Here is a 27,840-nt window from a genome sequence, read left to right on the forward strand (position 1 = left end):
AGTAGTCCATTTTCTACCTCTGAGTTGATAAATAAACTGAAATGGTGTATAGTGCTACCTGGAATGTGTAAGAACAGGTACAAAGCCAAGTTTTTAAATGTACTGCCACCTGCAGTTATGGAATGTTTGATCATGAGTATAATGCATTGGCTGATCCTACCTGATGTAGTTATGTGATCTTTCCTTAACACATAGGAAGTATCACCCAGTTGACTACTTCCAAATGGTGAAAGTCCTCAATGGCGCTGCCCATGCTAAAACTGGCATTTTGGGAACTAGAGTCCTCTATACATCTCCGTGTGTGAGCGGGACTGTGACAAGAAACTGAAAACCACTTCCTGTTGACTGAGTTCTGTGCTGAGAATAAGTGTTTGAAATTCTCAAGTGTGAAGGTGCTCTGTATATGTATCACGGTTTCCATGGCAAGAATGAATTAACTTTTTTAGGCCCACATTTAAAATAACATGGAAATGGAACTGAATCATGTCCAAGTTGATAGCAACTCATTCGATTTTGCAACTAAAGKTTTTTTTTGTGTCTCAGGTAGATTTTTTTTAAATTATAAAAATAATAATATATATATATTTATATATAGTCGTTTAAAAAATGTATTACCTAATTTTCATTATCTCCAGCACAATACCAAAACCATACTTTTAACCTTGTTTTACTAGGCAAGTCAGTTTCAAATAAAACGGCATTGTTGGTTAGGGGCTTGTAAGTAAGCATTTCACTGTTGTATTCGACTCATGGGACTAACAACATTTGATTTGATTTGAATTTGTCTCCAACTGCCTCTAATGAAGAAATCTCCTTTATTTGTTTGGAATCCTGCCAACTATCCTGCACCTTCTACTGAAGAAATGATCTCTCTTCTCTGAAATCAGCTGACTTGGTGAGAGGAGGAGTACAGTACTGGAGTTGTGAGGTTAGGTGGGAGGAGAATGCTGGGCTGTTCCACTATAAGACCTGCAACACACATCACCCCCATTCCTCTGACTGCATAACTGAAACAAACCATCTCCAAGAGCAGAGGTAAGGTGAAAGGGATGAAAAGATGCTAAGATTTTATTTTGTCTGAATCTCAAACTGAACACTGAGCACTCAATCACTCGATATGCTTGTTCACGAGTCAAACTTTAATGCTAGTTGTCGAGTCACCGAATGGCGCAGTGGAAGCATCCTTTATCGAGTGGGCAACCTGTGCATGTGGTGGAGAGTCAACTCTAAAATAATACATTCCTCGACTCGTTGCCAGTTGACTCCCATTTCTGGGAGTCAAGTTGTGGAATCGACTCCTAGACTCTTAAGATTCAGTATTTGTGCAAAGGATGAGACTGAGTAGCTGCCATAGGCTACTTCAGAGAACACAAACTCGCATCTACCATGCAGAGTCCGAACCGTGCATCCAGTAATCAGAAGCTGTATCTCGCAATGCTTTATTTCACAATTTCTTGGCTTGCAATGTCTCGCAAGATAACTAAAGTAGGGGAAATCAATGAGTAGGCTATTCTACACGCAAACGACTGAAGACTGAACACACATATTTCATAGAGAAGAGATTGAGAAAGGGCAGGCGAGCCAGCGAGGAGGAGAGAGGAGGGGCAGGCAGACAGTCGGAACCAAGCGCATAAGCTATTTTGGCAATCCGTATCTCGCAATGTCTTGTCTTGCAATGCCTCATACATTCATCAAACGTATATTAAAGTATAGATTAGGTTATCAATGAGTATGGCTAAGCTATTCCATAGCTTTTCTTTAGCTAATGGATAAAAGTGTATTGGTAGGCTTATTTGGTCTCAAGCCTAACATTTCATGAAGCTATACRAGGTGTCTGTCCGCTGGCTAGTGGCAATAATGTAATTCTTCTACTTGTTCAGTAATTCAAGTTGGAAATTTAAACATTGCAGATTGTAAAATACATTTTCGATCCGAAAGCATATTAATCAGCTACCAATATATTTTTGTTTGAATATACGACTGTCTTAGCCTACCTGAACCTGCATGAACATGAGCCTTCCTCGCGCTCTCGCCCAGCTTGGATAGAAAGTTGTGCATAAAACCAGTCTATTAATGCCAAATAATACAGCCTAGTCTCAGAGCATTTCGTATTATTCCGCATGTAAATCTTAGAATCTCAATTTAGTATGATATGTTACGTTTGGTATGGTTACTTAAGGCAAAAGCGAAAGTAGGGTGGCTGGTCGGTGTGGATCAGTAGGCATATAACACAAATGTCTAGCAACCCAGAGTTGCAAGTTCCAATCTCATGGACAACAAGTTTAGGAACCCAAATGTTCATCAAAAAGTTTGAATCTCATCATAAACAACATTTGCTATTTAGCAACTCTTCAACTTCTTACTACTTTTTATGTACTTTGTACCAACTTAGCATGTTAGCTAACCATAACCATAACCCTAACCTTAACCCTTTCAGTTAACCCTTCCCGTAACCTTAACCCTTTTAGCTAACCCTAACCGTAACACTTTTAACTAACCTTAAAACCCTTTAACGTAACTCCTAAACTTAACCTTAACCCCTGACTCCACTGAATTGGTCCACACACACAGACAGCGTTGTGAAGAAGGCGCATTTTGATTTGACTCTAAACCCTAGCCTAGCTAATGTTAGCGAGCTAGCTAACATTTGCCAACTAGCTAGAATTCGTAACATGTCATACGTTTTACAAATTCGTAACACATAATACAAATTGTAATTCGTAACATATCATACAAATGGGTGATGGACATCCACAAATTAATACATACCATATGAAACATAACATATTATACTGAATGGAGTGATTCGGATTTAAATCCTTAATTATATAAAATGCACTCAGACAAGGTGTCACGCTCGTCGGAAGGATGAGACCAAGGTGCAGCGTGGTACGTGTTCATGCTTCTTTATTAAATCCGAACACCAAACAAAACAACAAAAGAACAACGAACGTCACGTTCTGAAGGCTACACAGAGCTAACAAAAAACAACATCCCACAACCTAAGGTGGCAAAACAGGCTGACAAAGTATGATTCCTAATCAGAGACAATGATAGACAGCTGTCCCTGATTGAGAACCATACCCAGCCAAAACATAGAAATACAAAACMTAGAAATAAAGAACATAGAATGCCCACCCAAATCACACCCTGACCAAACCAAATAGAGATATAAAAAGGCTCTCTGAGGTCAGGGCGTGACACAAGGTCAAATAATACAGTCAGAGACCAGTTGAATACTACAGTCAGTAGTAGTATCCACTCTCAAAACACTATCTTACTAGAGATTGTTTCATTATGCAGTGTAGACTACAATCTACAGCCACATACCATATTTAGCTGCTATTTATTACACATCAAATAATCAAAATAGACTAACAATAATGAAAAAGTAGTTGGCTTGTGTAACGGTTTTTGTTGGTGGAAGAAGGTGAGGACCAAGGTGCAGCGTGGTACATGTTCGGCATTTTATTAAATATAACTGAACACCAGATAACAAAGTAACAAAAGGCACAACCGAAACAGCTCCGTCAGGTGCAACACACACTAAACAGAAAATAACTACCGACAGCCTATAGTGGGAAAACAGGCTGCCTAAGTATGGCTCTCAGAGACAACGATAGACAGCTGCCTCTGATTGAGAACCATATCAGGCCAAACACAGAAGTACAAAAACTAGACAAACACAGAATGCCCACCCCAACTCACGCCCTGACCAAACAAAAAGGAGACATAAAAAAGGAACTAAGGTCAGAACGTGACAGTACCCCCCCCAAAGGTGCGGACTCCGGCCGCAAAACCTAAACCCATAGGGAAGGGTCTGGGTGGGCATCTGTCCGCGGTGGCGGCTCTGGCGCGGGACGTGGACCCCACTCCACCATAGTCTTGGCCCACTTAAGTGGCGTCTTTGGAGCGGCGACCCTCGCCGCCGACCTCGGACTGGGGATCCTTTCATCGGGCCCTAAAGAACGAGCGGCTCTGCAGCGCCGTGATGAAGGGTGGCTGTGGCAGCTCCTGACTGACGGGCGGCTCTGGCAGCTCCTGACTGACGGCGGCTCTGGCAGCTCCTGACCAGACGGGCGGCTCTGGCAGCTCCTGACAGACGGGCGGCTCTGGCAGCCCTGACAGACGGGCGGCTCTGGCAGCTCAGGACAGATGGGCGGCTCTGGCAGCTCAGGACAGATGGGCGGCTCTGGCAGCTCGGACAGACGGGCGGCTCTGGCAGCTCCTGACTGACGGCGTCTGGCAGCTCCTGCTGCAGGCGCTCTGGCAGCTCCTGACTGACGGCGGCTCTGGCAGCTCTCTGACTGACGGGCGGCTCTGGCAGCTCCTGACTGACGGCGGCTCTGGCAGTTCCTTAAGAAGCCGCCCGCCAGCCAGATCTGCCGGAGCCGCCCGCCGCCAGGATCTGCCGGGCCCGCCAGCCAGGATCTGCCGAGCCGTCTGCCAGTCATGAGCTGCCCTTCAGTCCGGAGCTGCCCTTCAGTCCGGAGCTGCCCCTCAGTCCGGAGCTGCCCCTCAGTCCGGAGCTGCCCTCAGTCGGAGCTGCCCCTCCATCCAGTGGTGCCCTCTAGGATGGTATTCAGTCCGGGACTCGCCGTTCCAGAGGCGCCACCAAAGCAGGAATTGACTATGGTGAAGTGGGGGTCACGTCCCGCACCGAGCCGCCGCCATAAGAAGGCCCACCGGACCCTCCCCTTCTGTGTCAGGTTTGCGCCGGAGTCCGCACCTTTGGGGGGGGGGTACTGTCACGCCCTGGCCTTAGTTATCTTTGTTTTTCTTTATTATTTTAGTTAGGTCAGGGTGTGACATGGGGGATGTTGTGTGTTTTTGTCTAGTCGAGGGTGTTTGTAGTGTCTAGGGGGTTTTGGTAGAGTTTATGGGGTTGTGTTCAGTGTAGTGTGTCTAGGTATGTCTATGGTTGCCTGAGTGGTTCTCAATCAGAGACAGCTGTCTATCGTTGTCTCTGATTGGGAGCCATATTTTAGGCAGCCATAGGCATTAGACAGTTGTGGGTAATTGTCTATGTCTATGTTGCATTGTGCACGTAGGTTTGTAGCTTCATGGTCGTTTTTTTTTTTTTGTATATTGTAAAAGTGTTTGTTTCGTCTTCGTTTATATTAAAAGAAGATGTATTCGTATCACGCTGCGCCTTGTCCTCTCTTTCACAGAAAGACGATCGTGACAATAAAAATAAAAGCTAACAAGTAATCAAAGAGCAGTAGAAAAATAACAATAGTGAGACTATATACAGAGGGTACCTGTACAGAGTCAATGTGCGGGGCACGGTTAGTTGAGGTAATATGTACTGTAGGTAGAGTTATTAAGTGAATATGCATAGATGATAACAACAGAGAGTAGCTGCGGGTGTAAAAGATGGGGGGGGGGGGCAATGCAAATAGTCTGGGTAGCCATTTGATTAGATGTTCATGTGTCTTATGGCTTGGGGGTAGAATCTGTTTAGAAGCGTCTTGGACCTAGACATGGCGCTCCGGTACCGCTTGCTGTGCGGTAGCAGAGAGAACAGTCTATGACTAGGGTGGCTGGAGTCTTTGACAATTTTTAGGGCTTTTCTCTGACACCATCTGGTATAGAGGTGCTGGATGGCAGGAAGCTTGGCCCCAGTGATGTACTGGGCCGTACGCATTACCATCTGCCGAGCAGTTGCCATACCAGGCAGTGATGCAACCCGTCAGGATGGTGCAGCCGTAGAACCTTTTGAGGATCTGAGGACCCATGCCAAATATTTTCAGTCTCCTAAGGGGGAAATAGATTTTGTCGTGCTACAGAACTGCTGTATTTGAAACACCACTCCCTTCTGCCCATTTTCCCTGATGTTGCTATGGCAATCAAGCTATTTTGATCATCTCTGTAACTGTTGCTTCTGAAGCTAAATCGTTTTCTTAGATAAAACTCATAAAAAGCAATAGAAGCATTAGGCTCTTGGTCTGAAATGTGCCTTTGAACACCTGAGTAAGCTAGACTCTGACTTTTTTGAGGCTTACTGTGTGCCAGTGAATTGGAAGTTCAACAAATTGCCAAATGTGTCAGTTTAATTAGGTCTAAATGTGCAATGTAAAGTATTTTGTCTATAGCTTATTTTAATGAAACCCTGGATGTTGACTTCCTAGGCAATAGATCACAAAGCAGGGCATCCCCGATTCCCCACTGAGCTAAACTTTTTCTCATCCATAAATGCATCTCAAGTGCAAATACTGTTCAACAGCTCAAATCATCAGGACGTTTTTATTAGGAGGGACGTCTGCCATGGATCGCTAAAATAATGATTATGATCACACTTTCTCGATTTAAATCTTATTAGGACACGTGTACATTTGACAGCAAAGCACGAGTTATCAGTGTAGCCTATCGTCTAGACCAGTGGTTCTCAAACCTCTCCTCGGGACCCACAGACTTTTCACTGCTATGCCAAGATGGCGTGGTTTGTCTTCCTCTTGTTTACTTTTTGMATTTTTTTGTCTTTTTTGTATATATTTCAATTTTTTTCAATCTCTTTTCTTTTTTTAAATTAAATGTACCTTCCTGTAACCCGCCTCACTCAATGTGACACAGATCCGCTTTTTTTAAGACCTTATAGCCAGAACCTCCATCATAAGCTAGCCATCAGAAGCTAACCAGCTAATTAGCTACTAGCTATTTAGTCATTGTTAGCGACTGCTAGCGGCCTTTACCTTCTGCACAGGCACCAACCGTTTTTTTTTTTACTGGATAAAACCTACCAGCCTCGGACTGTTTTTCTCCACTACAACACCGGATTCCTGCCGTAAACCCTGGACCATTACTCCTGATCATCACAGCTAGCTAGCTGCCACCGAGTGACCCAGCCCCGAAGCTAGCCCTGAGCTAGGTCCACCTACCGTCCTACTCTGTGATCACCCGACTACCCAGCCGATGCCTTCCGGACACGGCTAGAATCCACTACTCCGCCGTATACTTGCCATAAGCTCTGGACCTTTGCAGCGGATCATCGCTGCTAGATAGCTGCTACCGAGTGGCTATAGTGGCTAACGCCCCTGCCCTGAAGCTGGCACCAGTGTGCCGGGAGCCAGGCCCATCTCCCGGCTAGCAAACTAAATTACTACAACTACAATACCTCTTTCGCCATCTTGGCCAGGACCCTTTGTCGACACGACGCCCTGCCGTACCACCACGACTGGTCCGCAGATGTAATTCCATCCGCTGTGCCCTCAACCRGCCGTCGCCGGACGTCGGAGCAGACGCTTCTACTTTCCCCGGCCTGCTAACTTTAAAAGCCGTGTCTCCCGCGTGCTAGCGTAGTAACGACTACGCCGCGGCTTCCTTGCTTCATCTATTGCTGTTCACTGGACCCTATGATCACTTGGCTACATAGCTGATTCCTGCTGGACTGTTCATTTATCACGGTACTCCATTTTGTTTATTTTTTTGTTTATCTGTCGGCCCTAGCCCCGAACTCAGGCCCTGTGTGTAGTTAACAGACCCTCTCTGCCCATTCATTGCCATTTTACCTGTTGTTGTTGTCTTAGCTGATTAGCTGTTGTTGTCTTACCCGTYGTTGTCTTAGCTAGCTCACCCATCAACACGTGTGATTGCTTTATGCCTCGCTTTATGTCTCTCTCAAATGTCAATATGCCTTGTATACTGTTGTTTAGGATAGTTATCATTGTTTTCGTTTACAGTGGAGCCCCTAGTACCACGTCCGCTGCCCACACCCGCCCGCTCGACTAGCATCACTATCCTGGACGGTTTTGACCTAGAACACGTGGACAACTACAAATACCTAGGTGTCTGGCTAGACTGTAAACTCTCATTCCAGACTCATATTAAAAATCTCCAATCCAAATCAAATTTAGAATCGGCTTTCTATTTTGCAAACAAAGCATCCTTCACTCACGCCGCCAAACTTACCCTAGTAAAACTGACTATCCTACCGATCCTCGACTTCGGCGATGTCATCTACAAAATAGCTCCCAATACTCTACTCAGAAAACTGGATGCAGTCTATCACAGTGCCATCCGTTTTGTTACCAAAGCCCCTTATACCACCCACCACTGCGACCTGTATGCTCTAGTCGGCTGGCCCTTGCTACATATTCGTCGCCAGACCCACTGGTTCCAGGTCATCTATAAGTCTTTGCTAGATAAAGCTCTGCCTTATTTCAGCTCACTGGTCACGATAACAACACCCACCTGTAGCACGCGCTCCAGCAGGTATATCTCACTGGTCATCCCCAAAGCCAACACCTCCTTTGGCCGCCTTTCCTTCCAGTACTTTACTGCCAGTGACTGGAACGAATTGCAAAAATCGCTRAAGCTGGAGACTTATAGTTCCCTCACTAACTTTAAACATCAGCTATCTGAGCAGCTAACCGATCGCTGCAGCTGTACATAGTCCATCTGTAAATAGTCCACCCAATCTACCTACCTCATCCCCATATTGTTTTTATTTACTTTTCTGCTCTTTTGCACACCAGTATCTCTACTTGCACATCATCATCTGCTCATTTATCACTCCAGTGTTAATCTCCTAAATTGTAATTACTTCGCTACTATAGCCTATTTATTGCCTACCTCCTCACGCCATTTGCACACACTGTATATAGACTTTCTTTTTTTATTGTGTTATTGATTGTACGCTTGTTTATTCTATGTGTAACTCTGTGTTGTTGTTTGTGTCGCACTGCTTTGCTTTATCTTGGCCAGGTCGCAGTTGTAAGTGAGAACTTGTTCTTAACTAGCTTACCTGGTTAAATAAAGGTGAAATTAAAATAAATAAAAAACAATGTTGTTGTAGCCGTAAACTAACTCAACGATTCAACTAGTCAAGGGCTTGATGATTATTTGACAAGTTGAATCAGGTGTACTAGCTCTGGAATAGATCAAATACATGGAATGGCTGGTTGGACCTGAGGAGAGGTTTAGAACCACTGGTCTAGACATGATGTTAAAATATCTTCATGTCTAGAATAAAAACCTCCACTCCAGGCGTCAGTCATAAGAGTAGATTGAATGAAAAAAACTGGGGAATACTGAAAGCAATTTGGAAAATCTAATCCCGTGAGAATGATCCTCTGGAATAACACACATGCTTGGCACAAAGGGGTGTGGTATATGGCCAATATACCACGGCTAATGGAGGTTCTTAAGCACGACGCAATGCGAGTGCCTGGATACAGCCCTTAGCCGTGATATATTGGACGTATACCACAAACCCAAGAGGTGCCTTATTGCTATTACAAACTGGTTACCAACGTAATTAGAGCAGAAAAATAAATGTTTTGTCATACACGTGGTATACGGTCTGATATACCACGGCTGTCAGCCAATCAGCATTCAGGTCTCGAACCACCCAGTTTATAATAATTATATAATCAATGTCTCTAGTAATACTTGTCCTGTCTGAATAGGGCTATATAGCAAAGAATAGCCTTACTGGCGTATGCCTGTAGCTTTGGGACACAACATCGGGAGTCTGTGTATTGGTTGGACTCCCTGAGTTGTGTATCGTTCTGGTGGGTGGCGACGGAAAATAACCCTACCACGATATAGCCAGCTTTCACAGACTCCTTATTTTGTTTCCCAAAGTAGCCAGCAGATCTGATCCACTTGCTCAAAGATGTACTAGGGTCAGACAGCATTCCTGTGTAGATTAAGACACCGCAGACCCGACCTGGGATATAGGTCGTAAAACATACCTCAATCCAGGAATGAGAAATATGTACTCAAAATTGTCCCATTAGCCCAACTGTTACACAGATGATGTTGTATTTATTTCATTTAACCTTTATTTAACCAGTATCAGGTTATAATTTTCAGAGTAAAAACTCAACGGACACTATGAAAGCTTAAACCAAGTTTATTCTTCCCACAAGCACTGATATTTAACCCTTTCTCCTAGGCTGAGTCTCCTACACATTTGAACAGCCAAATCATCTCTGTTGCTAGACAGAACCTTACTGATATCTGTTCTTCCTCACTTCATCTGACCTGACCTCTACCCCAAACAAGAATCCACCCCAAATTGTATTTAGAAGTAATAACTAGTGATTACAGGCTATTGTGAAATGGTAGAACCTGCTGTAGCTAACTAACTAGACATGTGCTTTTTTCTCGGTGACCAAAACATTATGAAATTCATTATGTTTGTCGCTTTTGAGACACCGTAGCCAGTATACTTCCTCAAAACAGTCTGAATTCATCTGATAATGGAAGAAATCTGTAATAAATGTTGATGTTTTGGTAAAGTATTTCTCAAGTGAAAAATGTGCATGAAAATGATATGTCTATCATTGAATGACAACAAAAACTTTATTGCAGAATCCGTATTGTTGACCAATCACCGACAATTTTTTTTTGTATTCACGAACAGCTGAAGACACCCTTGGTGAAGACCAATACAAACAAAAAGGTCACAAAACTCCACCATAATATATACACAAACTGTTTCGGATTGGGAAGCATGTGGACACCTTTAGGGGCCAAGTGTTCGGTTTGAGATTCAGTCTTAAAATGCTTTTCCGGTGAGAGTTTGTTGAGTTCTCACCTTACTGAGATTGTTGATTAGTTTTATTGTTTCATATACAGCATAACATTCCTCAGTTGAAATGGCATGTTCTCTTTCTACAGAGATAACTCACCTGTCAACCGTATCATCCTTGGGTGGATTACACAACTAAAGACCATCATGGCATGCAAGTAAGTGTCAACAGATTTCATTGTCATTTCAAATGTTATTGAATGTTTAAGATTATTGACAGACACAATTATAAATATATGGGATGGTTTCCTGGGCCCAAATTAAGCCTACTCCCAGAGTAAAAACATTCCCAATGAAGAATAGCTCAGACTTAATCTGAATCAGGGAAACCAGCCCTTAGTCCACTTAAAATCAATTTAATCCCATCGGTCACAATAGTGAGAAGAACATTTTTGGGGAGACTTTACAGTCTTTAGACAAGTTAAAGTTAATAAGTAATATTATGCATTATTAAGGTCTTAGAAGAAGATATAGTATTTAAAGGCCGGGGTTCCTCTAGCGCCACTCCTCCCACATTCCACTGAAAAGGCAGAGCGCGAAATTCAAAAAWTWTTTTTTAGAAATATTTAACTTTCACACATTAACAAGTCCAATACAGCAAATGAAAGATACACATCTTGTGAATCCAGTCAACATGTCCGATTTTTAAAATGTTTTACAGTGAAAACACCACGTATATTTATGTTAGCTCACCACCAAATACAAAAAAGCACAGACATTTTTCACAGCACAGGTAGCTTGCACATAACCAACCAAACTAACCAAGAACCAACCAAACTAACCAAGAAACAACTTCATCAGATGACAGTCTTATAACATGTTATACAATAAATCTATGTTTTGTTCAAAAAATGTGCATATTTGAGGTATAAATCAGTTTTACATCGCAGCTACCATCAGAAATAGCACCGAAGCAGCCAGAGTAATTATAGAGACCAACGTGAAATACCTAAATACTCATCATAAAACATTTCTGAAAAACACATGGTGKACAGCAAATGAAAGACAAACATCTTGTGAATCCAGCCAATATTTCATATTTTTTAAGTGTTTTACAGCAAAAACACAATATAGCATTATATTAGCTTACTACAATAGCCTACCACACAACCCCATTCATTCAACGCAACGTTAGCGATGGCGAATAAACCAGCAAAAGATATATAATTTTTTCACTAACCTTCATAAACTTCATCAGATGACAGTCCTATAACATCATATTACACAATACATATATGGTTTGTTCGAAAATGTGCATATTTAGAGCTGAAATCCGTGGTTATACATTGTGAAAACTTAGCATCTTTTTCCCAGAATGTCCGGATATATTCCTGACACTCACCTATTCTGACCAAATAACTATTCATAAACTTTACTAAAAAATASATGTTGTATAGGAAATGATAGATACACTAGTTCTTAATGSAATCGCCRTGTTAGAATTCTAAAMATAACTTCAGTAYGACATGCAGCTTACRTTATAGCGAGAGAGYGCCCAAAATCTGGGCGCAAACTAATAGWAAACATGTTCGACAGATATATGAAATAACATCATAAATGGGTCCTACTTTTGATGATCTTCCATCAGAATGTTGTACAAGGGGTCCTTTGTCCAGAACAATCGTTGTTTGGTTTTAGAATGGCCTTTTTCCCTCTCGAATTAGCAAGCAAATCTAGCCAAGTGGCGCTAAGCTCTCCTTCGTGAACAAACGCAGAGAACGCAACACGCCTAAACTCCCGAAAAAATTTCAATAATCTGATAAAACTATATTGAAAAAACATACTTTACGATGATATTATCACATTTATCAAATAAAATCAAAGCCGGAGATAATTGACGTCTATAGCGAATGCTTTTCAGAAGCCAATACTGATGACCTTTATGCGCTTCCTGAACAAAGGAATTCGGGGGTCATGTCATTCCAAGCTCTCTCTTTTGACCATAGAAATACCTAGAAACCCCATTTCACCTCTCACAGCCTATTGACATCTAGTGGAAGGCGTATGAAGTGCATGTATACTAATAGATTTCAAGCAAATTTATAGGCAGGCCCTGGAACAGAGCCTCGATTTCAGATTTTTCACTTTCTGACAGGAAGTTTGCTGCAAAATTAGTTCTGTTTTACTCAAAGATATAATTCAAACGGTTTTAGAAACTTGAGAGTGTTTTCTATCCAATAGTAATAATAAAATGCATATTGTACGAGCAAGAATAGAGTACGAGGCCGTTTAAATTGGGCACAATTTTTTCCCAAAGTGAAAATAGCGCCCTCTATCCTCAACAGGTTTTAAAAGGTCTACACTGAGTATACCAAACATTAGKAAAACCTTCCTAATATCCAGTTATTAAGTTACAGGGATGCTGGCCCATGTTGACTCCAACGCTTCCCACAGTTGTGTCAAGTTGGCTGGATGTCCTTTGGGTGGTGGACCATTCTTGATACACACAGGGAATTGTTGAGCGTGAAAAAAGCAGCAGCATTGCAGTTCTTGACACAAACCGGTGCACCTGACACCTACAACCACACCCTGTTTAAATGCACTTACATATTTTGTCTTGCCAATTCACACTCTGAATGGCACACATACACAATCCATGTCTCAATTGTCTCAAGGCTTAAAAATCCTTCTCTAACCTGTCTCCACCCCTTCATCTACAGTGATTAAAGTGGATTTAACAAGTGACATCAATAAGGGATCATATATTTCACCTGGATTCACCTGGTCAGTCTATGTCATGGAAAGAGCAGGTGTCCATAATGTTTTGTACACTCAGTGTATATAATATGATGAGTTCAATAAGAGGGACCAGAATGGACACACAGACAAACAATTAGACAAAACAAATATAAATGATAAAAGACAAAACAACTTCAAGAAAAACCACAACAACCAAAATCATTGCAACATATGTTGCATTATTTGCCAGTGAAGTTGTGATTGATTTCAATAAATAGAGACATAGACAATTCATATTAATATCAAGGGCCAGCAAACAAGAGCCACATAGGAAAGACATTCAGCTGGACAATGCTATCTCCCATTTGCAAGAACAAACACTGTTTAATAAGTTCCTGCGAATTGGAAATAGCATGTGACCGTTGGCCAGAGTTTCGGGTTTGGCCACATACAAACTGTCAGTGGACCTCTTAAACTGGGCATTATCAAAGAACACAAGTTCCCAAATTCTACACAGGACAATATTTGGTTCGAACCAGCTCCTCAGAATTTGTTTTGCCTGCTGTTATAGCAGCCATAGCAATTTTCCTCACTTGATAAGTCAACGAAAATGCTCGGACTGTAACCCAATAGGAGAAGGGATGGGCAAACAGAGAGGCTCTTGCCTGGAATGACAATATGTCCTGGGTGGTAATTGGTGAAATAAACTGAAAAATCCACATAACATCATGCATTGTCTCATAACACTACCTGTGATCTGGTTGTAAGTGTTTGAAGCGTCTGAAATGCATCTGAGAGATAAAGGAATACATCATGGACGACCACAATGTGATTATTGTGTATGATCTTCTATATTGAAAAACACCCATTCACTTCCATTCATTTTGCCACAGTCATATTATGCAGAGTTGGGAAGTGGCTAACCTTACCTTCTAACGAGTCCTGTGTGGCATGTGAGAGTCATAGAGCAAAACAGGCGGCATGTCTGTGTAAGTGAGAATTGGGTCGTAAGCGTTTCAGAATGGGGTCATAATAGTTTGTAGTTCAAACCGTTCAGACTTCACAGATGTTTTCGTGAGAATAACTGTTTTCAGGGATCTTCCCTTGTCACAAACACCGCTCTAGCTCATGCCCCATCCACTGCACAGGCTCATTGTGTGTGTTGGCGTTCGGTTCCTTGTTCCTTGTCAATCATTGGCTCATTGGTGAAATTAGCATTATGACAATATCTTTAATTAAATCATTCAAAAACCGTTATTAATGCAATTGCAGACAGAAGTTGACCATCAGGAAYATAGCATGCATGTTTACGAGTAAGTTCTGCATCAAAGAAAAGGTCCCATGTTATTTTATCAAATCCGAAGTCCAGCCCTAGTGATGTCACTGCCTACGTCATTATCTTTTGCTCATGAGACCAAAACCAGCTATATAAACAAGGCTTTTAGTGTGTTATCTAAATGCTTAGCAGTAAATGTCCAAGTTGATTTATAGTGGAATGTCTGACTAGTCTTATCTCCTACACTCCCCTGCAGAGTTCTGTCTCAGTCACACATTTCTCAGAGGGGTCTCTTTATAAGAGGCAGAGAGAGAGAATTAGAAAACAACTGTGAAACAATACTAGAAAACAACTGTGGAACAATATCAAAATTCATAATGTATATATATTGTTAATCTGTAGTCTAGGACCCTATAAATGTAAGGTGGGAGGGGTCTTATAACCCCTTCTATTAATACAACATAAGTATAATCAATTATTCTAATACATCAATCATTTGGTACAGCACCAATCATGACCCCTAGGTGAACTCCTGACATGGGTATCAATGGACCTTGGGCGGGCACTTTTAATGTACCTCTATGGCAGCAGCCAAGGGGTCTACAGCTGCCTGGAACTCCTAGTAAGTGCTGTATCCCTTAAGCACACGGCAATCACGTGCAGCCAATGACGTTCAACCAGAGAAAACCGAGGGCTGACCCCTGGCAAGCCCCTCCGCAACAGAACACTGAAGTCAGACTGAAACAGCTGCATTTGGGAGCTGGCTTACTCAAAGAAAATGAACAAAAACAACAATAAAACAGATAACTGATCACAAATGCTTTATCAGCTAAAACAATTCATTTTTGTAATAGTTTGCTAACTGATATTGAAAGATTACTGGAATCTGTGTGGGTAGCTGGACAGATGGGATGACTGACACTGAAGGTGAACAGGTGGTGACGGGTCAGGTGACTGAGGAATGGATGAGACTGAGGCAAGGATTCCTTTAACCATAAAATGGTATATTTACTGGAAAGTGTGGATTCATGGACGCCCAGAACTTCTGGATTAGACTGAGTTAACTTCTTTGGGGTAGGGGTCAGTATTTTCACATCCGGATGAAAAGGGTGCCCAGAGTAAACTGCCTGCTACTCAGCCATAAAAGCTAGAATATGCATATTATTAGTAGATTTGGTTAGAAAACACTCTGAAGTTTATAAAACTGTTTGAATGATGTCTGTGAGTATAACAGAACTCATATGGCAGGCAAAAACCTGAGAGAAAATCCAACCAGGAAGTAGGAAATCTGAGGTTGTTTCGTTTTTCAACTCATTCCATATTGAAGATACAGTGGGATATTGGTCATGTTGCACTTCCTAAGGCTTCCACTAGATGTCAACAGTCTTTAGAGCCTTGTCTGATGCTTCTACTGTGAAGTGGGGCCGAATGAGAGGGGATTGAGTAGGGTCTACCATGAGCTGAACATGCGCGTTCATGTGAGAGCGAGCTCTGTTCCTTCGCATTTCTGAAGACAAAGGAATTCTCCAGGTGGAACAATATTGAAGATTTATGTTAAAAACATCCTAAAGGTTGATTCAATACTTCGTTTGTCATGTTTCTACGGTCTGTAATATAACTTTTTTAACTTTTCGGCTGGACTTGCACGTGAGTTTGGAAAGTGTACTGAACGCGAGAACAACAAGGAGGAATTTGGACATAAATGATGGACATTATCGAACAAAACAAACATTTATTGTGGAACTGGGATTCCTGGGAGTGCATTCTGATGAAGATCATCAAAGGTAAGTGAATATTTATAATGCTATTTCTGACTAATGTTGACTCCAACATGGCGGATATCTGTTTGGCTTGATTTGTCGTCTGAGCGCCCTACTCAGATTATTGCATGGTATGCTTTTTCCGTAATTTAAAAAAATAATCTGACACAGCGTTTGCATTAAGGAAGAGAAAGCAGCGAGATCGGGCGATGGCGATTTCCTCCTTTTAATGAGTGGAGATCTGTCAGACATTTCCACCTGACCTAATTAAAGCGCCCCTGGCCCAGCTGAGCAAGTGGCCATGAATTAAAGGATTATTCCACCAACTCCATGGGCCTTTTCTACAGCCACCCTGGAAATGTGTTAAATTCCACACTCCTCAAAAAGGCTCATTGCTCCCCGTCCTCTATCATCTCAGGGAGAGGAATTAGTGGGGCAACTGGCCTAATATATGTCCTGTCCGGATATATGTCCGGTTCTTTACCTGGATCTCCACTGATCTAACACGACCATCGGTCCCAGGCATGGTCTTAGTGATATGGCCCACCGGCCTTGAGGCTCGAAGCAGCTGAGGGTCCACTATCATTACTACTTGGCCAGTTACCAGGCTGGCCGTTTCTCTCCGCCATTTCCCTCTGTGCTGTAGGCTTGGTAGGTAATCCCGAATGAATCGGGCCCAGAAATGGTCAGCCAAGATCTGGCTGTGTCGCCCCCGGCGACTGCTAACGAGGTTGGTATCAGCATATATGGCTTGAGGAAGTGACGCATCTCGGCGTCACATCAAGAGCATATTCGGTGTAACCGGATCGGGGTCAGCGATCCGGTTACAGCGGTCATATTCTGGGGCAAGAGAGAGAAGGTGGCTGTCCTTGGCCACTTCCCTACCGGCTTTCAGAGCTTTTAGCTGGAGGAGTAGTGTTTCTGCCGCGAGGGAGGTGGGTATGGAAGCCACCCCATGTGAGGTCTGGTTTGTGGCGGCGATCAGATCCGGCAGTGTTTGGGATTGTGCTAGGTCAGGGAGAGCTGTTGTTGATTCCGTAGAGATGCTGTAGCATTGGGCGGACTTCCTTAACCTCTCTGGGATAGCGGGACGCCACCCCATCTGAGGTCTGGTTTGTGGCGGCGATCAGATCCGGCAGTGTTTGGGATTGTGCTAGGTCAGGGAGAGCTGTWGTTGATTCCGTAGAGATGCTGTAGCATTGGGCGGACTTCCTTAACTCCTGAGCTTGGGGGCTGTCGGCCACTCGTTCTCTGGTTGGGACAAGAATGGTGGTCATAAGCTCCAGCGATGGGGTTGAGCCAGTTCCTTAAGGGTTTTACCACGAGTAACGTCATCAGCAGGATTGTTTACGCTGTCAACATACCTCCAGTCCTGGACGTCTGTTAGGTCTTGGATTTCCGCAATGAGAGTATACCTGCAGTACTCCGACTTGAGCCAGGTCAATACAGTGGTCGAATCACTCCAGGAGATGACCCTTTGGATTGGCAAGGTGAGTTCGGCTCGCAAGGTACAGGTCAACTTATCTATAGAAAGGGCAGCACTGAGTTCCAGCCTAGGCATTGACAACTGCTTCTTGAGTGCGACCCTGGACCTGGCCATGACAAAGGAGACATGGGTGTGGCCGGCCTTATCCTCCACTCTTAGATTGGAAACAGCCCCATAAGCCCGCTCTGAAGCGTCACAGAACACATGCAGTTCCAGGCATGATCCCAGTTGGTCAGCACAGGGTGGCATTTGGACTGTTTCCCAACAGATCCATCGTTCCACTAAGTCAGCCGGGTGGATCGGTTCAACCCAGTCCCTCTTGATCTGCAACAGGTCCTGTACTAAGACTTTGGCAAGGTTTGTGTATGGCAGGATATACCCAAGGGGATCGTATTCTTCCACGAACTCTATGGGCCTTTTCTACAGATATGATATAATGTTGTGGCTAGAATGAACATCAGAATTACACGCAAAACAGCACCATCTCTTGGATAATGGTGGTGCCCCACTTCACCACTGGATCCAGGCACATTTAAAACATTTATATTTTAGTCATTTAGCAGATGCTCTTATCCAGAGTGACTTACAGCAGTGAGTACATACATTTTCTAACCCCCTCCCCCTTACTGTTTCCCGGTGGGAATCGAACCCACAGCCCTGACGTTGCAAGTTCCATGCTGTACCATATACAGTCAGCATCTTATACACATTTTTTTATGTGATAAATTATCTGCCTGTGTTCTGTATAATTAGCCTTTTGCATCAACTCTAGATAGCAATTTCTCTCTATTAAATAAATCTGAAGGTTTCATTCTCTGTTCTGATATGATGAGAAATAAGTAAAAGTAGTCCTCTTTTACAACACTTCCTTACTCCCCTTAATGTATGTGGGGAAATGCAAGCGGGACTAGGAAACTCAGAAATTGCTAACTTGTCGAACAAGGTACATGTATAAATCTCGACTGGTATCAAGGACTTCATACAGGTTAATGTACAACCTGGGGTAATGCCGGAACTAAGCAACTCAGTAAATTCCCGACTTGCTAACTATACTGAACAAAAATATGAACACAACATGCAAAGGGTTGGTCCCATGTTTCATGAGCTGAAATTTTAAAAAATTCATACGCACAAAAAAAGCATATTTCTCTCAAATGTTGTGCACAAATTTGGTTACATCCCTGTTAGTGAACATTTCTCCTTTGCCAAGATAATCCATACACCTGACAGGTGTGATATATCAAGAAGCTGATTAAAATAACATGATCATTACACAGGTGCCCCTTATGCACAAGGACAATAAAAGGCCCCTATAAAATGTGCAGTTTTGTCACAACACAATGCCACAGATGTCTCAAGTTTTGAGCGACCGTGCAATTGGCATGCTGACTGCAGGAATGTCCACCAGAACTGTTGCCAGAATTTAATTGAAGGTTCATATCCCAACCATAAGCCGCCTACAACGTCGTTTTAGAGAATTTGACAATACGTCCAACCGGCCTCACAACCACAGACCACGTGTATGGCGTCGTGTGGGCAAGCTGTTTGCTGATGTCAACATTGTGAACAGTGCCCCATGGTGGCGGTGGGGTTATGGTATGGGCAGGCATAAGCTATGGACAATTAAGACAATTACATTTTATCAATGGCAATTTGAATGCACAGACGAGATCCTGGGCCAGTTGTCATGCCTCCGCCATCACCAATTGTTTCGGCATGATAATGCATGGCCCCATGTCATAAGGATCGGTACACAATTCCTGGAAGCTGAAAATGTTCCACTTCTTCCATGGCCTGCATACTCTCCAGACATGTCACCCATTGAGCATGTTTGGGATGCTCTGGATTGACGTGTACGACAGTCTCTGCTTCCAACCTCGGCTCCGCCGACCGTCCCGTGTGCCCCGCCCCAAATTTTTGGGGTGGCTGCTTCTCCTGGCTACACTGCTTGGTCATTTGGTGGTGGGTGGTTCTGTCACGATCCTCTTCCTGGAAATGACTGGACCAAAGCGCAGCGTCGTGAGTGTACATTTTATTTTATTATTGTTATTGTCGCCAACAAAACAAGAAACGAAGAAACAACCGTGAAGCTTAACAGGGCTATAGTGCCACTAACTAAGATAACTACCAACAAATGCCAAAGGAAAAAAGGCTGCATAAGTATGATTCCCAATCAGAAACAACGACAGACAGCTGCCTCTGAATGAGAACCACACCCGGCCAAACATAAAGAAACAGAAAACATAGAAATAAAGAAACTAGAATGCCCAACCTAGTCACAATAGAGATTTTTATTTTGATAATTAAAGCCTCTCTATGGCCAGGGCGTGACAGTTAAAATGTTCCAAAAAGGTCTTAACCTTTCTCGCCCCGGGGTTCCGCTAGCGGAACACCCACAACATTCCGCTGCCTTCGCAGAGCGCGAAATTCAAAAATATTTTTTTGAAATATTTAAGTCCATTACAGCAAATGAAAGATAAACATCTTGTGAATCCAGCCAACATGTCCGATTTTTAAAATGTTTTACAGCTTAAACACAATATATATTTATGTTAGCTCACCACAATAGCCAAACACACAACGCCATGTTTTCACCGCCAACATAGCTTTCACAAAACCCACAAATAGAGATAAAATGAATGACTAACCTTTGAAAACTTCATCAGATGACAGTCTTATAACATCATGTTATACAATACATTTATGTTTTGTTCGAAAATGTGCATATTTAGAGGTATAAATCGTAGTTTTACATTGCAGCCACCGTCACAAATAGCACCAAAACAGCCAGAATAATTACAGAGAGCAACGTGAAATATATAAATACTCATCATAAAACATTTATGAAAAATACATGTTGTAAAGCAAATGAAAGATAAACATCTTGTGAATCCAGCCAATATTTCAGATKTTTTAAGTGTTTTACAGCGAAAACACAATATATATTTATATTAGCTCACCACAATAGCCAAACACACAACGCCATTTATTCACCGTAAAGATAGCTTTCACAAAACCCACAAATAGAGATAAAATTCATCACTAACCTTTGGACAACATCAGATGACAGTCTTATAACATCATGTTATACAATACATTTTTGTTTTGTTCGAAAATTTSCATATTTAGAGCTACAAATCCTGGTTTTACATTGTGAATACGTAGCCATAATGCACAAAATTGTCCGGAGATATTTTGGACAGTCACGTTATCTAACCAAAGAACTCATCATAAACTTTACAAAAAAATACATGTTGTGCAGCAAATGAAAGATACACTGGTTCTTAATGCAACTGCTGTGTTAGATTTWAAAAAATTACTTTAGTACAACATACAGCATGCAATATTGTGAGACAGCGCTCACATATTCTCCGCCTTGTTGGAGCCAACATTTACCACAAAAATACGAAATAACATCATAAATATTATCTTACTTTTGATGATCTTCCATCAGAATGTTGTGCAAGGAGTCCTAGTTCCAGAATAAATCGTTGTTTGGTTTTAGAATGTCCATTTCTTCTGTCGAATTAGCAACTTTGGCTAGCCATGTGGAGGGCACATGTCCAAAAATCGTTGCGCCATGTCCAAAAATTCCCAATAAACGTTGAATAAACTGGTCAAACTCGGTTGAAATCCTACTTTATGATGTTTTTCTCGTATGTATCCAATAAAATCAAAGCCGGAGCATTTCGTCGTGTATACGTAACGCATTTCAGAAGACAATGTGGAGTTCCCCTGTGCGCAGTTGAAAACTGACAAAAGAGCGGACCTGTCACTCCAAAAGCTCTCATTCGGCCTCACATCAAGCTAGACACCCCATTCAACCTTCTACTGCCTGTTGACATCTAGTGGAAGGCGTATGAAGTGCATACAAATCCATAAATCTAAGCCATTTGAATAGGCAGGCCCTGACACAGAGCCTCATTTTCAGAATTTTCACTTCCTATATGGAAGTTTGCTGCCAAATGAGTTCTGTTTTACTCACAGATATAATTCAAACAGTTTTAGAAACTTCAGAGTGTTTTCTATCCAATAGTAATAATAATATGCATATTGTATGATCTAGAACAGAGTACGAGGCTGTTTAATTTGGGCACTATTTTTTCCCAAAGTGAAAATAGCGCCCCCTATTCACTAACAGGTTAATTGCAGTTGAAGTCGGAAGTTTACATACACCTTAGCCAAATACATTTAAACTCAGTTTTTCACAATTCCTGACATTTAAACCTAGTAATAATTCCCTGTCTTAGGTCAGTTAGGATCACCAATTTATTTTAAGAATGTGAAATGTCAGAATAATAGTAGAGAGAATGATTTATTTCAGCTTTTATTTTGTTTCATCACATTCCCAGTGGGTCAGAAGTTTACATACACTCAATTAGTATTTGGTAGCATTGCCTTTAAATTGTTTAACTTGGGTCAAACGTTTTACGTAGCCTTCCACAAGCTTCCCACAATAAGTTGGGTGAATTTTGGCCCATTCCTCCTAGGAGAGCTGGTGTAACGGAGTCAGGTTTGTAGGACTCCTTGCTCACACAAGCTTTTTCAGTTCTGCCCACAAATGTTCTATAGGATTGAGGTCAGGGCTTTGTGATGGCCACTCCAATACCTTGACTTTGTTCTTCTTAAGCCATTTTGCCACAACTTTGGAAGTATGCTTGGGGTCATTGTCCATTTGGAAGACCCATTTGCGACCAAGCTTTAACTTCCTGACTGATGTCTTGAGATGTTGCTTCAAAACATCCACATAATTTTCCTTCCTTATGAAGCCATCTATTTTGTGAAGTGCACCAGTCCCTCCTGCAGCAAAGCACACCCACAACATGATAGTGCCACCCTCGTGATTCACGGTTGGGATGGTGTTCTTCGGCTTGCAAGCCTCCCCTTTTTCCTCCAAACATAACGATGGTCATTATGGCCAAACAGTTCTATTTTTGTTTCATCAGACCAGAGGACATCTCTCCAAAAAGTACGATATTTATCCCCATGTGCAGTTGCAAACCGTAGTCTGGCTTTTTTATGGCRGTTTTGGAGCAGTGGCTTCTTCCTAGCTGAGCGGCCTTTCAGGTTATGTCGATATAGGACTCGTTTTACTGTGGATATAGACACTTTTGTACGTGTTTCTCCAGCATCTTCACAAGGTCCTTTGCTGTTGTTCTGGGATTGATTTGCACTTTTCGCACCAAAGTATGTTCATCTCTAGGAGACGGAACGTGTCTCCTTCTTGAGYGGTATGACGGCTGCGTGGTCCCATGGTGTTTATACTTGCGTATTATTGTATGTACAGATTAACGTGGTACATTCAGGCATTTGGAAATTGCTCCCAAGGATGAACCARACTTGTGGAGGTCTAAAATGTTATTTCTGAGGTCTTGGCTGATTTCTTTWGATTTTTCAATGATGTCAAGCAAAGAGACACTGAGTTTGAAAGTAGGCCTTGAAATACATCCAGAGGTACACCTCCAATTGACTCAAATTGTGTAAATTAGCCTATCAGAAGCTTCTAAATCCATGACATCATTTTCTGAAATGTTCCAAGCAGTTTAATGGCACAGTCAACTTAGTGTATGTAAACCTCTCACCCACTGGAGTTGTGATACAGTGAATTATAACTGAAATAATCTGTCTGTAAACAATTGTTGGAAAAATGCACAAAGTAGATGTATGTAAACTTCCGACTTCAACTGTAGCTTGAAGGTGCCCGGCATGCCTTAACTTCTCTTGGGTAGGGGGCAGCATTCGGAATTTTGGATGAAATGCATGCCCAAATTAAACTGCCAGCTACTCATCTCCAGAAGATAAGATATGCATATTATTAGTAGATTTGGATAGAAAACACTCTGAAGTTTCTAAAACAGTTTGAATCATGTCTGGGTGTATAACAGAACATATTTAGCAGGCGAAACCCAGAGGAAAAACCATTCCGATTTTTTTTTGTTTTGAGGTCACTCTCTTTTCAATGAGGTTTCATTGGGAAACCAGATTTCTCAGGGACTTTCTTGCAGTTCCTACCGCTTCCACTGGATTTCAACAGTCTTTAGAAATTGGTTGAGGTTATTCCTTTGTGTAATGAAGAAGTACGGCCATGTTGAAGGAGAGTCACTTGAAGTGTCCTGTTAGATAGAAGTGCATGACCAGAAAGCTAGCTACAGTTGGTTTTAATCCTGTATTGAACACAGATCATCCGTCTTCAATTTTATCGCTTATTTACGTAAAAAAAATACCTAAAGTTGTATTACAAAAGTAGTTTGACATTTTTTGGTAAAGTTTACAGGTAACCTTTGAGATATTTTGTAGTCACGTTTCACAATTTGGAACCGGTGTTTTTCTGGATCAAACGTGCCAAATAAATTAACATTTTGGATATATATCGACGGAATAAATCGAACAAAAGGACCATTTGTGATGTTTATGGGACATATTGGAGTGCCAACAACAGAAGCTCGTCAAAGGTAAGGCATGAATTATATTTTTATTTCTGCGTTTAGTGTCGCGCCTGCAGGGTTGAAATATGCTTCTCTCTCTTTGTTTACTCTGTTGCTATCCTCAGATAATAGCATCGTTTGCTTTCGCCGAAAAGCCTATTTGAATTCTGACATGTTGGCTGGATTCACAACAAGTGTAGCTTTAATTTGGTATCTTTCATGTGTGATTTAATGAAAGTTTGATTGTTATAGTAATTTTTATAGTAATTAATTTGAATTTGGCGCTCTGCATTTTCTCAGGCTTTTTGCCAAGTGAGACAGTAGCGTCCCGCCTAAACTCAGATTTTTTTATATAAATATGAACTTTACCGAACAAAACATACCTGTATTGTGTAACATGAAGGCCTATGAGTGTCATCTGATGAAGATTATCATAGGTTAGTGATTAATTTTATCTCTATTTCTGCTTTTTGTTACTCCTCTCTTTGGCTGGAAAAATGGCTGTCTTTTTCTGTGACTTGGCTCTAACCTAACATAATCGTTTGGTGTGCTTTCGTCGTAAAATCTTTTTAAAATCGGACACTTTGGCTGGATTTACAACAAGTGTATATTTAAAATGGTGTAAAATACTTGTATGTTTGAGGAATTTAAATTATGGGATTTCTGTTGTTTTGAATATGGCGCCCTGCAGTTTCACTGGCTGTTGACGAGGTGCGACGCTACCGTCCCACATACCCTAGTGAGGTTAAGGTCAGTATTAGTGGTATCAATAGTAGAATCTACTGTCAGGTTAAAATCTCTCCCAGGAAAGGTCACTGAGTCTGGGACGCATTTTGAGCTGAGCTTCAAAAACATTTGCCACATAATGGAAGACAGGCATCATTTAGTACCATAGATAATAACAGAGGGATAACAATACCTGATTATACCCCAACCTTCGCATTAAGCTTCCTCATAATTACAACCTCATGTTTAATAACTAAGAATAGCTGGTGTTTGCTGATGCCAACCCTTCCATTAAATCTTTTTGTAGTTAATATTCATTCATTATCATGGAGGACTGAAATGGCAGAGAGAGTTGGTTGACTAATCAAACCATCGACTAAGTCAGTCAGGTAGAATGCTATTAAATCGGTGTCAAACATAAACATGTTCCACTGCAGAGTATAACTGCTACAGTCATAATATGACCCAGTCTGTGCAAATCAAGACTCCAAGGAAAAGAGCCAGGGAAGAAGCAAAAATGTAAATACATTAAAATCTAATGTGTTATTTATTTAGATTAAATAGAACAAGAGATTTAGGATACTTTATCTTATGCTACAGCCTCAAAATTAAAGATGTTGAATCACCCCCTATACCACCCTTAAGATCTCTGAGTAAAAGGACAATAAATTACTTCCCATACAGACAGAGTGGATCTGGCTTAGGGCAAAGAATATGACCACAATGCCCATTAAAATAAATGACATTGTTCACGATAAACATGAAGTAGTTGATCCATGCCATGTGAATAACTAAACTTAGACATTTGTGTACCTAAGGTTGTGGACATCATTCATATTGTAGAATAAGAGGATATTCATTGTTACAGTACAATTTAATGTAAAATTAAATGCATAGGGGTTAAGAGTATAACACATGTTCATTTATTTCACATTTTAGGGACACACCATCAAAAATACAAGACACCATTGCAATAAGTACCTGTATCAATCAAGGACCTCCTGCAAGGTATCAGCTGGTAACAAAGAAACATAGTCTAGATGATGATGAACAACTCAGAAGATGTACCTTTGGAGAGAGAGATCACAATAAGCTCAACAAAACCATTCTGATAGTGGGAGAGACAGGAACAGGGAAGTCAACTCTGATCAATGGCATGGTCAATCATGTCCTAGGAGTAGAGTGGGAGGACAAAGTCTGGTTTCAGATCGTTGAGGAGGAAAAAGGAAGTCGAGGTGAAAGTCAAACTACAGCAGTCACTATATATGAAGTCTTCGGGTGTGAGGGCCTGAGAGTCCCCTTCTCTCTCACCATCATTGACACTCCTGGGTACGGAGACACCAGAGGGATCCAAGAAGACCAACTGATCTCTGGAAAACTGTTGGAGATGTTTAGGTCTACMAATGGGATTCATCAACTTGATGCTGTGGGTTTAGTGGTGAAGGCAACTGAGAATCGACTCAGTGACAGACAGAAGTACATCTTCGATTCAGTTCTGTCTTTATTTGGCAAAGCCATGGAGAAGAACATTGTGGCCCTTATCACAGACTCACTAGGGAGGTCCCCAAAGAATGCCATTGAAGCTATTACAAGAGCAAACCTTCCTTGTGCCAAAAATGACAGGAATCAGCCTGTTCATTTTGTGTTCAACAACTGTCAATGTGAAGTCTTTGATGAAGAAAATGAGGATTATGAAGAATATGTGTTTAGTCAGAAGACAGCGTGGGACAAGGAAGCAAAGTCCATGGGCAAGTTTTTTGACTATAAAATGGAACCAAAAAGCATGAAGATGACTGAAGGAGTTCTGAGAGAACGCAAACAACTGGAGGCGTGTGTCAGCAACCTACACGAGCGGATCCACATGGTTGATCTGAAGGAGGTTGAAGTCAAGCAGACTAAAGAAGCCCAGGAGAAACACAAGAAAGAGAGGTACACTAACTCTGTTTCTGATAATGTAAGGTCTTACATAGAAAGGATACCTACACCGGAATGGTTCGCAACCACCTGTGAAGTGTGTGAGGAAAACTGTCACTATCCATGCAGGCAAGAAAAAGATCCCTCAGCGTGTAAAATGATGAAAAAGAACCATTGCACTGTGTGTAAAAACAAATGTCACAGCAGTAAACATGTCAGTGAAGCCACAATGTATTTAAAGTTAAAGTAGTGGTTAGAGACTGATCATCCTGAGGGGGGAGCCAAAAAACTGTTGGTAGAGTTGTAGTAGGTAAGAAACTGTTTTTCTTGTTATTAAATATTGTGCTTCTCATAATATTKTAATAGACAAAAAATATTTTATTGGCATACCCCAATAAGGTTTTAGTTAAGGGCGCTGATGAGGTCTATCAATTTAATTTACTGTTGATGTTTGCCTATCATTGATTGGTGATATTGATTTGTGATTGATTAATTGGTCTGGGATTTTTTTTGTATGCCTGTTTCTGGAATTTTGAATAAACTTGTGTTATTGTTCTGAAACCCTGTGTCATCAAAGAGTCATACAAGTGTGTGTCATTTTACTTTCTGTCTCCGGAATAGACTTGATTCATTGAGGATTTTTTTTAGCATCTGGTTAGTTAGTCTATCAGGGACCCTAGTGGCTGGTATAAAGGAACCTAACCTGAGACCCAACTATAGTTAGTGAGTGCATTGGTAGGAGTCGTAGGGAGGGGTGTCTCTAGGCTAAAGCCAACCCAGAGGAGGTCGACCTGCTCATAGTGTGCTGAGGTTGAAACTCTGGCCCAGACGATCCCGAGAAGGTACTGGGATTATAAGGTTCAGGGTGAGGGAGCGTAGGCACTCGACTTCCGGGATTTACTTTACTGTAAGGCCCTTAATGTTGAGTTTGAGGAACAAGTCCCTAGCTGTAGAATAGCTCAGTGGTAAGGCAGAGCGGCATCTATCAGATATGTAGGGATTAATGAGGACTGATAACTGACCTGCCATTGGGTAGG

General features: G+C 41.8%; 1 protein-coding gene across 1 annotated transcript; it reads left to right on the plus strand.

The window, feature by feature from the left end:
• The first annotated feature begins 973 nt into the window (after nucleotides 1-973).
• LOC112070412 (uncharacterized) lies at nucleotides 974-27,327 on the plus strand. Its single transcript, XM_024137822.1, has 3 exons — nucleotides 974-1,035; nucleotides 10,627-10,695; nucleotides 25,829-27,327. The coding sequence occupies exons 2-3, from the start codon at nucleotides 10,685-10,687 to the stop codon at nucleotides 27,051-27,053; spliced, it is 1,236 nt and encodes a 411-aa protein (XP_023993590.1). The 5' UTR covers nucleotides 974-1,035; nucleotides 10,627-10,684; the 3' UTR covers nucleotides 27,054-27,327.
• Nucleotides 27,328-27,840: the final 513 nt, after the last annotated feature.

The sequence above is a fragment of the Salvelinus sp. IW2-2015 genome, unplaced genomic scaffold (assembly GCF_002910315.2).
Source record: "Salvelinus sp. IW2-2015 unplaced genomic scaffold, ASM291031v2 Un_scaffold1316, whole genome shotgun sequence".
Lineage (NCBI taxonomy): Eukaryota > Metazoa > Chordata > Actinopteri > Salmoniformes > Salmonidae > Salvelinus > Salvelinus sp. IW2-2015.